This window comes from Artemia franciscana, unplaced genomic scaffold (genome assembly GCF_032884065.1).
Source record: "Artemia franciscana unplaced genomic scaffold, ASM3288406v1 PGA_scaffold_168, whole genome shotgun sequence".
NCBI classification, from domain to species: domain Eukaryota; kingdom Metazoa; phylum Arthropoda; class Branchiopoda; order Anostraca; family Artemiidae; genus Artemia; species Artemia franciscana.
In genome coordinates, this window is record NW_027062638.1 from 452,295 (window position 1) to 468,422 (window position 16,128).

General features: G+C 35.9%; 1 protein-coding gene across 1 annotated transcript in view; it reads left to right on the plus strand.

Annotated features, from left to right (window-relative positions):
• LOC136041354 (lysine-specific demethylase 6A-like) overlaps nt 1–16,128 on the plus strand; it is a gene marked incomplete in the record, with an annotated part of 159,744 nt that overhangs the window by 71,523 nt on the left and 72,093 nt on the right. Inside the window, 1 exon segment of the mRNA XM_065726000.1 lies at nt 2,255–2,430. Within this exon segment, the coding sequence (XP_065582072.1) occupies nt 2,255–2,430 (176 nt within the window).

Below are 16,128 nucleotides of genomic sequence, written 5' to 3' on the forward strand. Positions count from 1 at the left end.
TGGGGGAGCTGGGGGTTGTTAATTCGGAAAAATTAGAAAAAATGAGGTATTTTTAACTTAAGAACGGGTGACCGGATCTTAATTAAATTTGATATTTAGAAGTAACCCATGTCTCAGAGCTCTTGCTTCAAATCCCGACCAGATCTGTTGACATTGGGGGGAGCTGGACGGGGAAACCAGAAATCTTGTAAAATGTTTATAAATGTCGTAGATACGTGACTGACGCAATCGGACTGGATGCACTCTCTTTGGGGGAGTTAGGTGATGGGTTTCAGTGCTTTGGTGAGTTTGGTGCTTCTGGACGTGCTAGGACGATGAAAATTGGTAGGCGTCTCAGGGAGCTGTACAAATTGACTTTATAAAGTCGTTTTCCCCGATCCGAACATCTGGGGGTCTGAAGGGAGAGGAAAAAAAAAGAAGAGGTATTTTTAACTTGCGAGTGGATGAACGGATCTTAATGAAGGACCTCGTGACTCAGAGCTCTTATTTTAAATCCGACCGGCATTAAGCCTCTGATTTTCCTTTTAAAGTAATCTATTGATTCTTAGAATTTTACTAGAGCTCATACCATACGAGCTCTTGGCTCTTCCGACCTCATCACAAGTGCCATATGAGCTCTTAGCTCTTGTTTACAGAAGTGATCGTAACGACTAAGTGGTCCAAGAATATCGTGAGGGGCTCATTTTAATGGAATTAAACGTTCTAGTGTTCTTTTCAAGTGACCACAAAAATTGGAGGGTGCCTAGACCTCCTCCCACGCTCATTTTTTCCCAAAGTCACTGGATCAAAATCTTAAGATGTCCATTTTGCTCGGCGTAATCTAAAAAGCTAATAATTGCTTTTTTTTTGGGACGACTTAATAGCCAAGAGTCCCCGGGGGAAGCTTTGCAAGTTCCAAACTTTGACCATTGTTTGCATATAGTAATGGTTATTGGGAAGAGTAGATATGTTTTCTGGGGGACTTTTTCGCGTTGAAGGGGATGGGAGTTGGGGAGATTTACTTGGGAAGATCATTCCATGGAGGAATTTATCACGAGGGAAGAGAATATCCATCAAGGGGGTGCAGTATTGTCTAGCATTGTTGAAAAAGAAAACAATGAGAAAATAAATAAAAAAAAGTTCTCAACTAGAAGTAAGGAGCAGCATTAAAACTTAAAACGAACAGAAAAAATTACGTATATTAGGGGAATCTTTTCCTCAATACCTCGCTCTTTACGATAAAGTATTTTTAGTAATTTCAACTATTTATTCTACGGCCTTGAGCTAAAGAATTGTGGCGAAATTCAAGTTTTAGTGTAAAGATTGAGATATTGACGAGGGGCGAACCCCTTGATATACATAATAGATATATACAAATATAGAAGTTCTTTACGTAAATTAATTCGTAAGCTAAGTATATTTACTACTAATAAAAACGTTCCTAAAAATAATATGCCTTTTAAAGTAACTAAAATTAGAAGGCAGCTAGACCTCCTCCCCCACCCCTTTTATCAAAATCGCCCGATCCAAACTATGAGAAAGCCATTTAGCCGAAGGAAAATGATTAATATGCAAATTTGATTTTAATTATACATGTGTGGTGAGCTAAAATCAAAACATGTATTAATTCAATAATGTTCAGGGCTCGTCTTCCACCGCTTTTTTTTTCATCAAAATCATCCGATCAAAACTATGAGAAAGCCATTTAGAAAAAAAAAACTAATCTGTAAATTTCTTTTTATATCTTCATGTGCGGTGAGCCAAAATCAAAACATGCATCAATTCAAAAACGTTCTGAAATCAAACAAAAAAAGTTTTTTTTTTTTTAACTGCAAGTAAGGAGCGACATTAAAACTTAAACGAACAGAAATTATTCCATATATGAAAGTGTCCACTCCTCAACGCCTCAATCTTTATGCTAAAGTTTTGTATTGTTTTAAAAAGTAGAGTAGCGAGAAAGAGTCAAAGAAAGAGTCCATCTTACAATAGGCAAGATGGTATTTGCGTTGAACTTTGTTTTGACTATGGCGAAAATAACTTCAACTTTGAAATCATTTCAAGAACTTTTGAAAAAGCATGAAATTTGGGCTCTGTTAATTTTGTCTTTGTTTTTATCTGGGAGCTTTATGGTCCTGAGTTGGTAATGTTGCCATCACATTCGCTTTGACTTTCTTCAAAGAAAGTTCTCCGTCAACCTAATATCTTGTTTTTAACACTAAAAAGAGTCAACGCCCCCCTCTGTTCGATTGAATGTTTAATAAAATATTTCTTTTAGTGCTATAGACGTCTTTCAGCATCTGCTTTACCAGGAACCAGCATATGATCGAGCAGCCGAAGTAAACTTTCGTCTTGGGTTGATGTTCAAAATCGCTGGGAGTTTCCAAGCAGCAAATAAACAATTTCAACTCGCCCTTATTGACTGTGAGAGTTCCACATTTTGTGCATTGGATGGTAAGTTATTTTCAAATTTTAGTTTGCAAAAAAAAAATCTTGGGTTACAGAGAAAATGAGCCTTAGATTCTCTTTCTAGCAGACATGTCTACTATAGTGGGGAATATAGGTTTTGGTGCTGTAGTCGTTTAGATATTGTATAACATGGACATTTAGTTTATTAGCATATACAAAATCATTTATCATATATTAAAGAATATAGTAGCAGCCAGATTGATGTTGAAAATGGTTTGTTAACCCAATTAATTCGTTTAAGTTCCGATTTATAACAGACATCCATTTTGATTATTCATAGATGAAAAACACGGTGACGAACTCGCACAAACTTATTATAAGAGGGGAATCTGGGACACTGGGGACTTTTTTTTATATAACTGCAAACAAATTTCATTGCACTCATTTTTTCCACGTGTAAATGTACCAACATAAAGTTTCTTATGTTGACTTTATTTGTGTAATGGAGGATAAGCTTGTGTCTCTTCAAATATCGGTTGGCTTGTGCTTTACGAAAAAAAAATTCTAAAAAGGTCCATGTATGTTGAGCACATGGGCATAGTGGACATTCAGTATGTATAATTTGGATACTTTCTATTATACCCTTGTTTTAAAAAAATAGATCCAGCAGTATAGTTAACTGAGTATTTGTTAATTAAAAAATGTTTCATATACAAATAAAAACTAGTTTCAACGTCTCCTGGGCTCCTAGATATCTTCCCAAATCTCCCTGATTGTGTCTTATCGTAGATGGTCTTACGATGCATATTGTAGTCTAGACTGTTATATTCGTAGGCTAAGTCCATTGTAAAATTTTGTTCCATATCAGGATTCCGTTGTAGGTTAATTGGGTAATTAAGTGCAAGACTTTAAAGTATATCAGTGTTTTAAAACAAGAAAAACTAATTGATCTTCCACATAAAGTTGTTTTTTTGTGTATACCGGGAAATAAACAAAAAATAAGGATATTTGTTAATTGTTGTTTTTGATTAAAAGAGGAATTGAACCGTGAACCATGTATTCAAGTAAAAATACTCTTTTTTTATTTGGTGTACAAGGGGTGGGAGTGTGTCTACCGGTCCAAAAAATGATTTCCTATCAGCCTTAATTCAGCACTATTCTCAGACCTATCCCGATAAGTAAGTCAGTCACAAGATGAATATTTCTCCAGAAAGTACGTGTACCTATGAAATCCATTTATGCTTCTAGATTATGCCAACTTATGCTTGGTAGACCTTATAATGCTCCAGACATTTCATTCATAACTTGTCTCTGAATATGCCCTAAGAAAATTGAATATCATAACGGGAAGAGTTGGATCATGTTTCAGAATCTTTTCTCTTCGGGTAAGGTTTGGGATTGTTCACATATCTCTGGAAGATATCGAAGCGGAAGTCTTTTCGTCAGCGCTTGGAAACTTCCTTTAGAATCAGCTTTTACTCTTCTTTATTGTTTCCTACCTAGACAATTTGCAATTTAGAAGATTATAATGTAAGGTTATGTCCAATGGAAGGAATACCTTTCCCTAGAATAATAAGTATCAGTTCTGCTGTTTCATGGCTTTTGTGCCCTTTTTTGTTATGAGAGAAAGTCAAAAACGCATTTGAAGGTATTTTTTTTTTATAGGTAAGAGCCTATTTATTTTCTTTATAGCTCTCGATGTAAATTATAAGCCATAACGTATCGCTATGTTTTGCTAAAGAACCATTTACTATGAAAAGGGGTGTAATTATGCTATGGGGTAGGGGGACATCTAAGTTTTATTAAGCATTAACCAAGTCTTCTTCCAAACGGTTCTTGAAGCGTTTGATTCTAATAAGGAATTAGATGAACATTTGTAATAATACAGAAAAACTTTTGACAAAACCATTTATACTTGATTCTTCTTGTCATAATGTTGATTTTAAATTCTTCATGGTATCGAATGATTTATGCGCGGTTTCAAGTGTACCCACAATAATTATTTGGTATAGTCCATGCCCAAATGATGGGGTTTTGTTCGTTCTGTTGATTTGGAGGTTTGTTTTGCTATCTGTTATTTGGTTTGTTTTGCGTTCTGTTGATTTGGAGGTTTGTTTTGCTATCTGTTATGACCATCTTCCGATGGAGAGTGCCAATAAGTATCAGTTGCATGAATGAAAAAAAGAAAACATACATTTACGGAAAAAAGAGACTCTTCAAAACTTTAAGGCGAGAGCTGGATGGTTTCATCGATTGTGCGTCTTTGATTTTGAAGAAGAATCCTATGCTAGAACACTTGTTAATCTAATGTCTTATATTTCACCCGTTTATTATAGTGCGTGTCTTTTTGAGGTAATGAAAATGAAGGAACTGACATCCCGTAAACCATGGACAAAAAGGGATATATTGATCCGTATGGATCGTTAAAAAAAGAAACTTAATTTAGTGAACAAATTACGTAGGAAAGCTATTAACACATAATACGTTGGAAACACATAAACCAAGTGACTGGTATAAATGCTGAAATAAAAGTGGCTGAAGTGCAATTTTGAGGTTCGCCTTACGGTCACTACAAATCTCCTATTGCAAGTAAGTTTAGTAATTTTTCCCTGATAATGGCTGTGGTATGGAAACTTGTTAGAAAATAGATGTCAACAGGTTGAAGAATTTGTCATGTTATCGTAGAGGTGAGCGTTTCGAATTAGCTTTTGATCTGCGATCAAGTGGTCAACAGCTTAAAATATAGACTGTCTATTTCTGCAGGGGTGCTTATGTCTTCGAGTGTTAAAGGCGAACATGCATAATGCTCTGTCCTGTTTACTTTTCATAATAAATCTGTCACTTGAAGAGGACAGTTTCCCTGTTCTGCCAATATTTGCCAAAGTGAAACTATTTTATTAATTGAGCTCTTATTGGGAGATTGAGATTGGTGTTGCATATCGTTGGGTGGTGTTGATTTTCTAATGTATTAAGCTGAGCAGAATTATTGGGTGTGTGCTAAAAATACTTAAGAGTGGTTTCAAAGTTACCTCACAAGGAAATTTTTCAAATAGTGTTGAGAGACGTTAGTTGAACAACATTGGCATTGTAGATTAACCTGCCTCATAGTTCAGTACTTCTCTGATCTACCTCATTTATGTTGATCTCATACGTCTTAATAACCAGAAATATGTTTGTCTTGCCTGGTTTGCTAATAATACCGTTTCAACACTGCTTGGTCATCCGAAAAGGGTCGTTGATGAAAATGAATTTTACATTGACAAGGGTTTTTTTTTTATTTAATTAAGTCAGTGTACTAATCTGCACAAAATATTTTTCATGACGTTTTGCAGAATGTTTTCACTGCCGGATTCAGCTTACCTCGTATAGTTGCTTGGTAATGCTGTTCAGCATGTTGATCATCTTTGTTACCTTGTTTTTTTCTGTTGTTGTTTTTTTGCTGTTTTCACGTAGCATTGAAATGTGAAGAGTAACATTATTTTTCCTAAAATCGTTCTTGGCATATCTCATTTCTAGGTTTATCTCCGTATTTCCTTGTTTTCCCTTCTGTGAAGTAATTACTTCGCATGATTCTATGGAAGACTGAATTTTCTGCATAAAATAAAGTTATCAGATTAATCGATAGGTACATCCAGGATATGCATAATATCTGTGCCAATTTTAAGTTGTTGATTAAATAAAAGTCAGAAAAGGGAGTTTTTCAAAAGAAAGAAACCTATTGAAATTTTAAGACGACAAGAAAACCTGACATGATAAAAAATTAAAAAAAAAACGAACAGAAGCTACAATTGATTATCACATGAAATATAAAGATAACAGTAACTGTTATAGATTAAACAAAAAAAAAACAAGTTTTTTTAAATGAAAGCAAGGAGCGACATTAAAACTTAAAACGAACAGAAATTACTCCGTATATGAAAGGGGCTTTTCCTCCTCAACGCCCCGCTCTTTACGCTAAAGTTTGACTCTTTCTCTTAACTGTACATTTTAAAACAGTAAAAAACTTTAGCGTAAAGAGCGGGGCGTTGAGAATTCCATTTTTTAGAGTTTCGGTTACTATTGAGCCGGGTCGCTCCTTACTACAGTTCGTTACCACGAACTGTTTGATCAATGAATAAATTCTAAAACCAGAAGAAAACCAGTTCGACTCAAGTTGAACTTCAAACGAACAAAAATTACTATCAGTCTGAGTCTCCCCTCACATCGTGTAAAACTTCTAATGGCTATGTCTTCATTTGCTTTCTATTGAAAAACATATGTAATTATCAAGAGCGGTGTTTAATTTTTCAAAATATTGACAAAAAATCAAATAATGTCACCGTAACAAATAAGATGACTGAAACTTTTTCTGTAAAATAACCTGAATGTTTAATATATAATGATATTACTTCTTGGAAAACATTGTAATTTCTGCCTCTAATCCTACAGGAAAAACAATACCGACTTAACAGAGCAGGATTAGAAGCAACGACAAAAACAGTTTTCTATACGGCAAAATCCTGTGCCTATTTGAGGAGTTTGGCAAAATCTTACATATATATAAGAAGAAAATAGCTCGTGTTATTTTAAAAGTTGTCCTGGTTTAGAACCAATAATATGTATTGATTTTGAGTTTGACACTCTTTACTTCCATCAGAAACACTTCTCCTCCAGCACAAGAAAAATATATAAAGCTCTTCAATAAAAATATCGAATGAATACAAAGGCTCGAATGTGTTGAATTTTTACTAAATGATTAAAACTTTTACATATTTTTTCACTACTACTGGTCTACGAATTAACGCTACTGAAAAGAAACTAGAATAAATGAAACTACTAAATTCCATAGTCGAATAGTAGAGTAGAACAAGTATTAAAATAATAAAACCCATTATCTTGACACTTTATCAAAAACTATTGTACTAAATCAGGTCAGATCATTCTCCGCTAAGACTGTGAACTATTTGACGGTAAAAAATTATGTTTTCAGTAATTTGAAATACAAAAAAATCAAATTTTACTGATCCACGCCACCTCACTTATTGGCTACAGATTAAAGGGAATCAAAAATCGATAATGTAAATGCAAAGAGCGCCCAGTTTTGTTGTTTCATGAGAACATTCTTGAATGATCCTCGTCAAATTGTTTATTTATCCTTTGTAACCAGTTACTTATAATGGGTGAGAACAATCGCAGACCCCTTTTAGAAAATAACACATGTAAAAGTAAAAAGAAAGATTAATTGAATGGTGGAACAACGCTGCTACATTTGCTGTTGTTTTTTTTTAGCCGTCTATAGCTCAGTAACGATAAGAAAAGAAAACTCGGAGCTTCTTTTTTTTCAATGAATATTTATTTATTTATCATATAACGCGTTATACAGTTAATGCTGCACAGAACGTAAAACAAAGAGTGAAAAACCCGAATTTACTTCACCACAAATACATATAAATTATACATAAATAAATTGCAAATAATAGCAATATATATTTGCGGTAAGTATAAATTTTCACTTTTCGACTAAACACATACAATACCCTAGAAGGGTATAAAAAGGAACACTCACATTCGTAATAGAACACTGAAACGAAAGGTATATCTCTCCAAAGGGCCCAAAATGCTTAGTAATTTCCCAGATTGACTAGCTTACTAAGTAGTCTGCTATAAAATGGAAATGAAATAAAACTGTCTTGTTCCGAAAGTAAACTTCTATAGAATTTTCTCATTTCTTAGGGAATTTTCCCATCTTAATTGTTTTCTTGGACTATACTGAAGTAAACCCGGTTGTGACCTGACTCGAAGGACGGTGGGAGTACCAAAGTTTTATCGTAGGATATAAATTTCGGAAGTACTTTTCTTTTCTTCAGCAGTCTTGGCGGGATCAGATAGGTTTCTGGGGCGATTTGACCGTAGTTAGGGGATAAGTTCCTACATTTATGGAGGAATCCCTGTAATTCTGTCGGCAATATGTCAAAGGCAGCGCTATACCGCTGCCTAAACAAAGAGTGATGTGGGCACATTGAGTTATTTTTATTATTTTTTTAGACATGCACTTCGTGTCGAAGGAGTTGTCGTAGAAAACTAAAAATGGGCTCATTCGATTGGGAATTAAAGGGCTATTGCCCTTTTCAATAGTCGAAAGTGATTGGTGGGCAACTAACCCCCCTCCCACGCCCACCACTTCCCTAAACATATTCAATCAAGATTTTGAGATAAGCATTTAGTTCAACTTAGTTGAAAGATTAGGAATATATTTATTTCAGGATGAACCCCCCCCACGACCCTCTGGGCAAGGGTTGTAAGTTATGCCCTGGGGGTATTTAATGTTTATGTAAAAAAGGTGACCATATAAACTTCGTAGGAGGATCATTGGATTGGCATTCGAGAGTTTTAGTGCTGTTTTAGATTCAGAGTGATCGGAGGGTGGATACCCCCCACACCTCATATTTTCTCAATATGCATCGGATACAAATTTTGAGATGGTCATTTGTTGTCTTAGAAATTTCGAAAAGAGCTCATTCGATTGGAAATTGAAAGGACCAGTGCCCTTTTTAATAGTCGAAAGTGAATTGAGGTCAATTAACCTCCCTACCAAGCCGTTCATTTCCTCAAACCCATCCAACAAAAATTTTAAGATAGCTGGTTTGTTCAACGTAATTGAAAGGACCGTAAATCATGTCTTTAAGGAGGACAACCCCCATATCCCACAGGGAAAGGTAGTTTATGTCCTGGGGCATATAAGGTACACATAGAAAGGATGATCGTATAAACCTCGGAAAGGGCTCGATGGATTGGTAATCAGAAGATCTGTTGCCCTTTTTAAGATCAAGAACACAGTCAATACCAGAAAAAAACTCGTGTTTTACTGAAAACAATATACATTTGAAATGTTTTCACCTTTCTTGCTTTCATAAAGGAAAAAAATATCGAAACCTTCACTTAGAAATGTCATTGTATGTCAATGACAATCCACGGTCATTTGTTTTGTGTTTTTTCAGTAAAACGCAAATTCTGTTCTGGTGTTGAAAAGGCATAGGAGTTATCAGCCCTACTCATGTTAATTATTGCTCCTTTTGAGTTTGACTCGGCTATTTATTGTAATTTCTGTTCGTTTTGATTCTCACTGATTTGATAGTGATTTGTGGTAGTTTTACGCTTGGAAGATTATTTGACTTTAGTTGTCATTCTTCGCTTAATGGAGCCCTTTACTTTTCTTTGAAAAACATGTCTTGTGGAAAAAGTTTTTCAAATTAATATTGCATAAAAGGCTGTTAAATCACAACAAATCTTGGGAAATCGAAGTTTTCTAGTGACGCTATTCGGGGCCAATTGTCTGTACCTGTTTCCATGTCCGTTGAGGGAGGGATCCCGAAGTTATCATTACCACTTTCAGGACGGGCTATCGTATCTCGTCAGACTATATGATGTAAAAGTTAGGTTTGTCCTAGTTATGCCTTTTAAGGATGTCAGCTTGATCACCCCTTACGGAGAACAGGTCCCAAATAGTTGCCATCGGGATATATAGCAGAACAAGTTCAGCCGATTTTAATCGAACTTGTCGAGAGTTGCACAAATTTGGAAGGGCCATAGTTGTGTTTCTTAGTAAAGTAAGTAAGTAAGTAAGACGGCACTAGACCCGTAAGGTCAAAACCGGCGGTGCTGATCTCCGTTTCATGGCCGTTCAGCAAGGAAGTGCAATGGGGGGCTGGGGGCCAACCATCCTGTGCTTTCACACACCCTTCGTGCTTACCTTCCCCAAATTTATCCATGTACTCATTTAGAGCTCGGTCGACTCCGGCTGAGCTTACAGAGTCACGCCACTGACCCCCGTCCCAAACTAAATAACTGGTCACAACTGGGATTGAACCCGTGCCCCTTGGACACAGAATTCCCACGCCAGCGCGCCAACCACTCAGCCAGGACAGCTTTTGTGTTTCTTGGGGATAAATGACCGTTCTGACCTCAGGGGAGGGGCTTATGTTAAAATTTGTGACTTCTATCATGTTGTAAGGTCTCGTCAAATTTGTTAGGAAGTAAATCTGGTTTCCTATATCTGTCTTTTTAAGACCCAAGTAAAGGGATTCTGATAAGACTTTTGGAAAGCAATTTTGACCTCAGGTGGCTTGGTGCTGCAGTGTGTTGTTATTAATTGTTTTAATTTCTGTATTGCGATTTGTCTAAGTTAGGGCCCACTTCCACCTCTATGTTGGAGGGGGTTCCTAATCTCTTGTTACAAACATTTATTTTTGACATCAAAATGTTGGCGGAATTTAAATTTACCAGAAAAGAGATGAATCAAGCAGCCCGTTACATGCATTGTATTGAAACACTGGACATGTATCCAGTGTTAACATTCTTGTGCACTTGCCGCTATCTCCCCGAGGCTGAAACTCATCATGGGTCATGCAAAGTGCAGTTGTCTGATCGCTTCAAATGGTACTTCAAAATGGGAATAGTAAAAATATTCAGTATTTTGAAAGAGCTCTTTGAAAGAACACTCGAGGGAAAAAGATTCCGCTGGCCAAAAACCAAGTGGTCAATAACTAAAATAACTTTTTCAGAATCATGAAATACACAATATTAACCATGCAGAGATTTACTAAATCTCCCGAAACAATAAAAATCGGTTTTTCTCTCTTTACAGTGTACAGTTTAGATAAGAGGTCTATGAACCAATCCATCATGACTTGATAAGTAGAATTGTTGCGGATCATTTAATATTAACATTGGATAGAACATAGGATTATTTCTTGTTATAGAACTGCGATGGAAAACTTTGCATGTCCTTTTTTTAAAAAGCAAATCAATAAAAAAAACTAAGTTTTTTCGAGGGAAGTAAAGAGCAAAGTTGAAACTTAAAACCGACAAAAATTATTACTTCACAGCCTATCTAATATATATATCAACTAGGTGCTGGGGTGGCGCTTCGCGCCACCCCAACACCTGGTTGGTGGGGGCGCTTCGCCCCCCAAGCCCCCCCCCCCGCGCGTAAGTCGTTACGCGCCATTGTAGTTGTGTCCCTGTGTCCCACCTGTGAATATATATATATATATATATATATATATATATATATATATATATATATATATATATATATTTATATATATATATATATATGTTTTTAACTACGTAAAACTTGCGAATATACAACATTCTTCGATGTCCCATTGTCTGTGCATATAAATAGATTGTCAGGTTTACGGACTCTTGAACATGCAACATAAAATTGTCCATGGGAAAAATAATCCGTATTCAGATCTAGTTTTTTTTCCCTTTTTTTTTTCTGTAGTTTTTACCTTTTTTAGTTTTCTTTTAGTTTTTTCTTTTTTAGTATTTAGTTTTTTACCTTTTTTAGTTTTTTAGCTTTTTTAGTTTTTTTAGTACTGTTCTTTTTAGTTTTTTTTTAGTTTTACCTTTTTTAGTTTTTTTCTTCTTTTGTATTTTACGTTTTTTTAGTTTTTTTTTCTTCTTTTGTATTAATGCTAAAGCCAAGGTTCGAACCTGGAACCTCTCGGGCCTGGAACATAACGCTTTACCAGCTCAGCTACTTTGGCTTGAATACATTCGTTTTTGAATTGGTATTTGATGTGTCCCGGTCGTCATTTATATTTCCGGTGTCCCGGTCGTCATTTGTGTCCCGGTGTCCCGGTCTGTAATTTTGTCAGTCGACAAACATGACGTCGGACGACAAACAACTTCATGACGACATGCAGCTCAATCCTTATAATGACGTCAGTCGACAAACATGACGTCAGTCGACACACAAACATGACGTTAGTAGACAGACACATAAACAAACAATTTATTTTTATATATATATACATTAAACTAGCGCTTTACTGAAAACACAAAAGCCAAGTGAAAAAAAAAGAAAAAAGGGAAATGTTGGATTCATTTATCAAAATTTTGGTATCGCCAGCTATCATACCGATAGTAAGTAATATACAATCTAAAAAAATTTAAGAAATATACTTTAGTGTTACTTGAAATGAAGATCAGATAAGACATAATATGAACTCTGGAAACCCGGTTACTTCTCTCTATACAACAGTGAATTTCTAGCTATGATACAAATTCTAAAGCTGGTCTGTAGTTCTAGTACTATTAAGATGGCTTTGCTTCGAACTTCTCTACAAACTAATCATGACTTGTCCTTTTCTGAACCAAAACGTTGAGTCAGTCATTGAACTGAACCATTACGCAGAAGTAATCTCAAATTAAACGAAAAAAAAGCAACAATCCTAGAATGGATTGTTGTTTTATCTTAAAATGGATTGATCATATTTTTATTCTGTAAAAAGTGTCCTTAATTGGTTAGCTTCTACTGTACCAAAACTCTTATATTATTTTGAGTTTTCAATAAAGCCCTAGTTTTCTATAATCCTAGAAACATAGGGAAACATGATTAGTTGTTTTATGTGTACTACTTTTATTGACATATATTAGATAGGCTGTGAAGCAATAGTTTTTGTCTGTTAAAAGTTTCAACTTCTCTCTTTACTTCCCTCGGAAAAAAACTTTGTTTTTTTCTAAATTAATCTGTTTGTTTTTGATTAAAATTTCATGTAAAAATAACCCTGCCATGATTTTTTATTTATACGGAATAATGTATGTTCCTTTTTAAGTTTTAATGTCACTCCTGTGTTTCAGTTGGAAATTTATTTTTACTATAATTTCTAATCATCACCGATATAGGGGAGATAAGACACCTCTAGAAAATATTGCAGACAACCTTGACAGCTACGAAAAACTTTCAGTCTATAACATAAAGTTCATTATCCATACTTCAAAAAGCAATACATTTTTTTTCTGGGACGTATGTTTTTCCATGAATAAAAAGCTGTTTTTACTCGGCCAACTTTGTGTGAAAAAACCATAATGAAGACATAGCTTTATAAATCACTTACTGATTATCAGCATCTTGAAGGTTATTTAACAGAGAGAGCTATTTAAGGGATCATTTAAAAGCTAATATTTACATCTGATCACTTTTTTTTTTTATAAATTTGACTTGATAGCACATTCCCACAAAGTGCACTTTCGGTTGTTTCCTCCATTTTTTTTCAAATGAAAAAAGTACCTTTTCCAATGAAATGACCAAAAAAGGGGCTTTTCAAAACCTAGGCAGGAGCAAAAAACTAAGGGGGCAAGGACGCCCCTTTCCCTCAATTACCGCCGCTAGAACTAGCCCACATGCTTCATTGCAGAGTGAAGTTTGAAGGTTGAATTCAAAATTGTTAGTTTTAGCTAAAATTTTTTTCGCCTTAATATTTTACTTTTAATATGAGTAGGTGATTTTTGAACCTTACTAAGAGATTCTGGAGGGGGAGTAGTGACAGGATCTTGATGAAACTTCATATTAGAAGGACCTCGTAGCTCAGATCTCTTATTTTAGATCCCGACCTGATTCAGTGTCATTGGGGGAGTTGGGTGGGGGGAAATGGAAATCTTGGACAAGGCTTAGAGTGGAGGGATCAGAATGAAACTTGGTAAGAAGAATTAGCACAAGTCCAAGATACGTGGCTGACATAGCCGGACCAGATCTGCTCTCTTTGGGGGAATTGGGGGGGGGGGGGTATTTCGGAAAAAGTAGAAAAAATGATGCATTTGTAACTTACGAACGGGTGATCAGATCTAATGAAATTTGATATTTAGAAGGATCTTGTGCTTCGAGCTCTTATTCTAAATCCCGACCAGATCTGGTCAAATTGGAAGGAGTTGGAGGGGAAAACCGGAAATCTTGGAAAACGTGAAAATTGAGGTATCTTTATCTTACGAATGGGTGACCGGATCTTAATGAAACTTGATATATAGAAAGATTTATGTCTCAGATGCTCCACTTCCAATTCGAATCGGATCTGGGGGCATAGGGGGCTGTAGAGTGGAAACAGAAATCTTGCAAACCGAAAATCTTAGAAAACACTTAGAGTGGAGAGATCGGGATGAAACTTGATGGGAAGAAGAAGCACAAGTTCTAGATACGTGATTGACATAATTGGAAAGGATCCACTCTGTTTGGAGGTGTTGGGGGATGTTAATTTGGAAAAATTAGAAAAATCGAGGTGTTTTGATTTAAGAACGGGTGATCGGATGTTAATGAAATTTGATATTTAGAAGGAACTCATGTCTCAGAGCTCTTATTTTAAATCCCGACCAGATCTGGTGACATTGGGGGAGTTGGTGGGGGAAACCGGAAATGTTGGAAAATGCTTAGAGTGGATAAATTGGGATGGAACTTGGTGTGTAGAATAAGCAAATTTCGTAGATATGTGATTTATGTAACTGGACTGGATGTGCTCTCTTTGGGGGAGTTAGGGGGGTCCAATGCTTTGGCGAGTTTGGTTCTTCTGGACGTGCTAGGAAGATAACAATTGGTATGCGTGTCAGGGACCTGCACAAATTGACTTGATAAAGTCGTTTTCCCTGATTTGACTATGTAGGGGGGGGGGGCTGAAGGGAGAGGAAAAATGAGAAAAGAGGAATTTTTAACTTACGAGTGGGTGATCAGATCTTAATGAATTTTGATATCTAGGAGGACCTCTTGTCTCAGAGCTCCTATTTTCAATCCCGACCGGCAATAAGCCTCTAATTTTCCTTTTAAATCAATCTATTGATTCTTAGAATTTTGCTCGAGCTCATGCCGTATGAGTTCTTGGCTCTTCCAGCCTCGTCAAAAGTGCTATATGAGCTCTTAGCTCTTGTTGTAAACCTCCAGTTAACGGTTCTGGACACTTACGTAACTTAAGGAAGTGACATAGCTATTACAATAGTAACTGTTTTGTACTTCAGAGCTTTTTTACTGAAGAAGTGGCACCAAAAGTCTTGTTTTCAGTGCTATATTGCACTTAGGAATGGTAGAATTGAAAAAAAGAAAGACACGTAGATACGAGCTTTCAAATGAGCCAATAAACATAACTCTTATAGGTTGTGCTAGCCCAATAGCCCCAGCTTTTCCACTGGAGACATGGCATCAAAAGTGCCGCTTTTAGAGTCATTTGCAACTTGCAGATGGCGGGACTTATAGAAAGAACGTAGATATGAGAAATGTATTTTATATGAGCTATAAAAAAATCTGTCACAGGGACACAACTACAATGGAGAGAAACTAATATGGTGCGTAACGACTTACGTGCGCGGGGGGGGGGTTCTTGGGGGGGGGCGCCCACCAACTAGGTGTTGGTGGTCGCGCCACCCCAACTGCTAGTCGGTGGGGGCGCTCCCCCCCAAGCCCCCCGTGCGCGTGAGTCGTTACGCGCCATTGGAGTTGTGTCCCTGTGTCCCACCTGTGAATATAGATAGATGTGTCCCCGTCGTCATTTATATATCCCCTTGTGCCCCCGGCGTCCCCGTTGGAGTTGTATATTCCCTGTGTTCCGGTCGTCATTTGTGTCCCGGTGTCCCGGTCTGTAGTGTCATCTTATAATGACGTCATATACAAAGCCTTACATACTTATAATGACGTCATATGCAAACCCACAAACAAACAAACATGCCTACAAACAACTTATTTATATATATATATATATATATATATATATATATATATATATATATATATATATATATATATATATATATATATATATATATATATATATATATATATATATATATATAGTTTCTTTTTTAGGTTTTCTTTTTTTTAGTTTTGTATCTTTTTTTTTTATTTTTTTAGTTTTTTTTCTGTTTAGTTTTTTACCTTTTTTATTTATTTTTTTTTTAAGTTTTTTCTTTTTAGGTTTTTTCTTTTTTTAGATTTTTTCG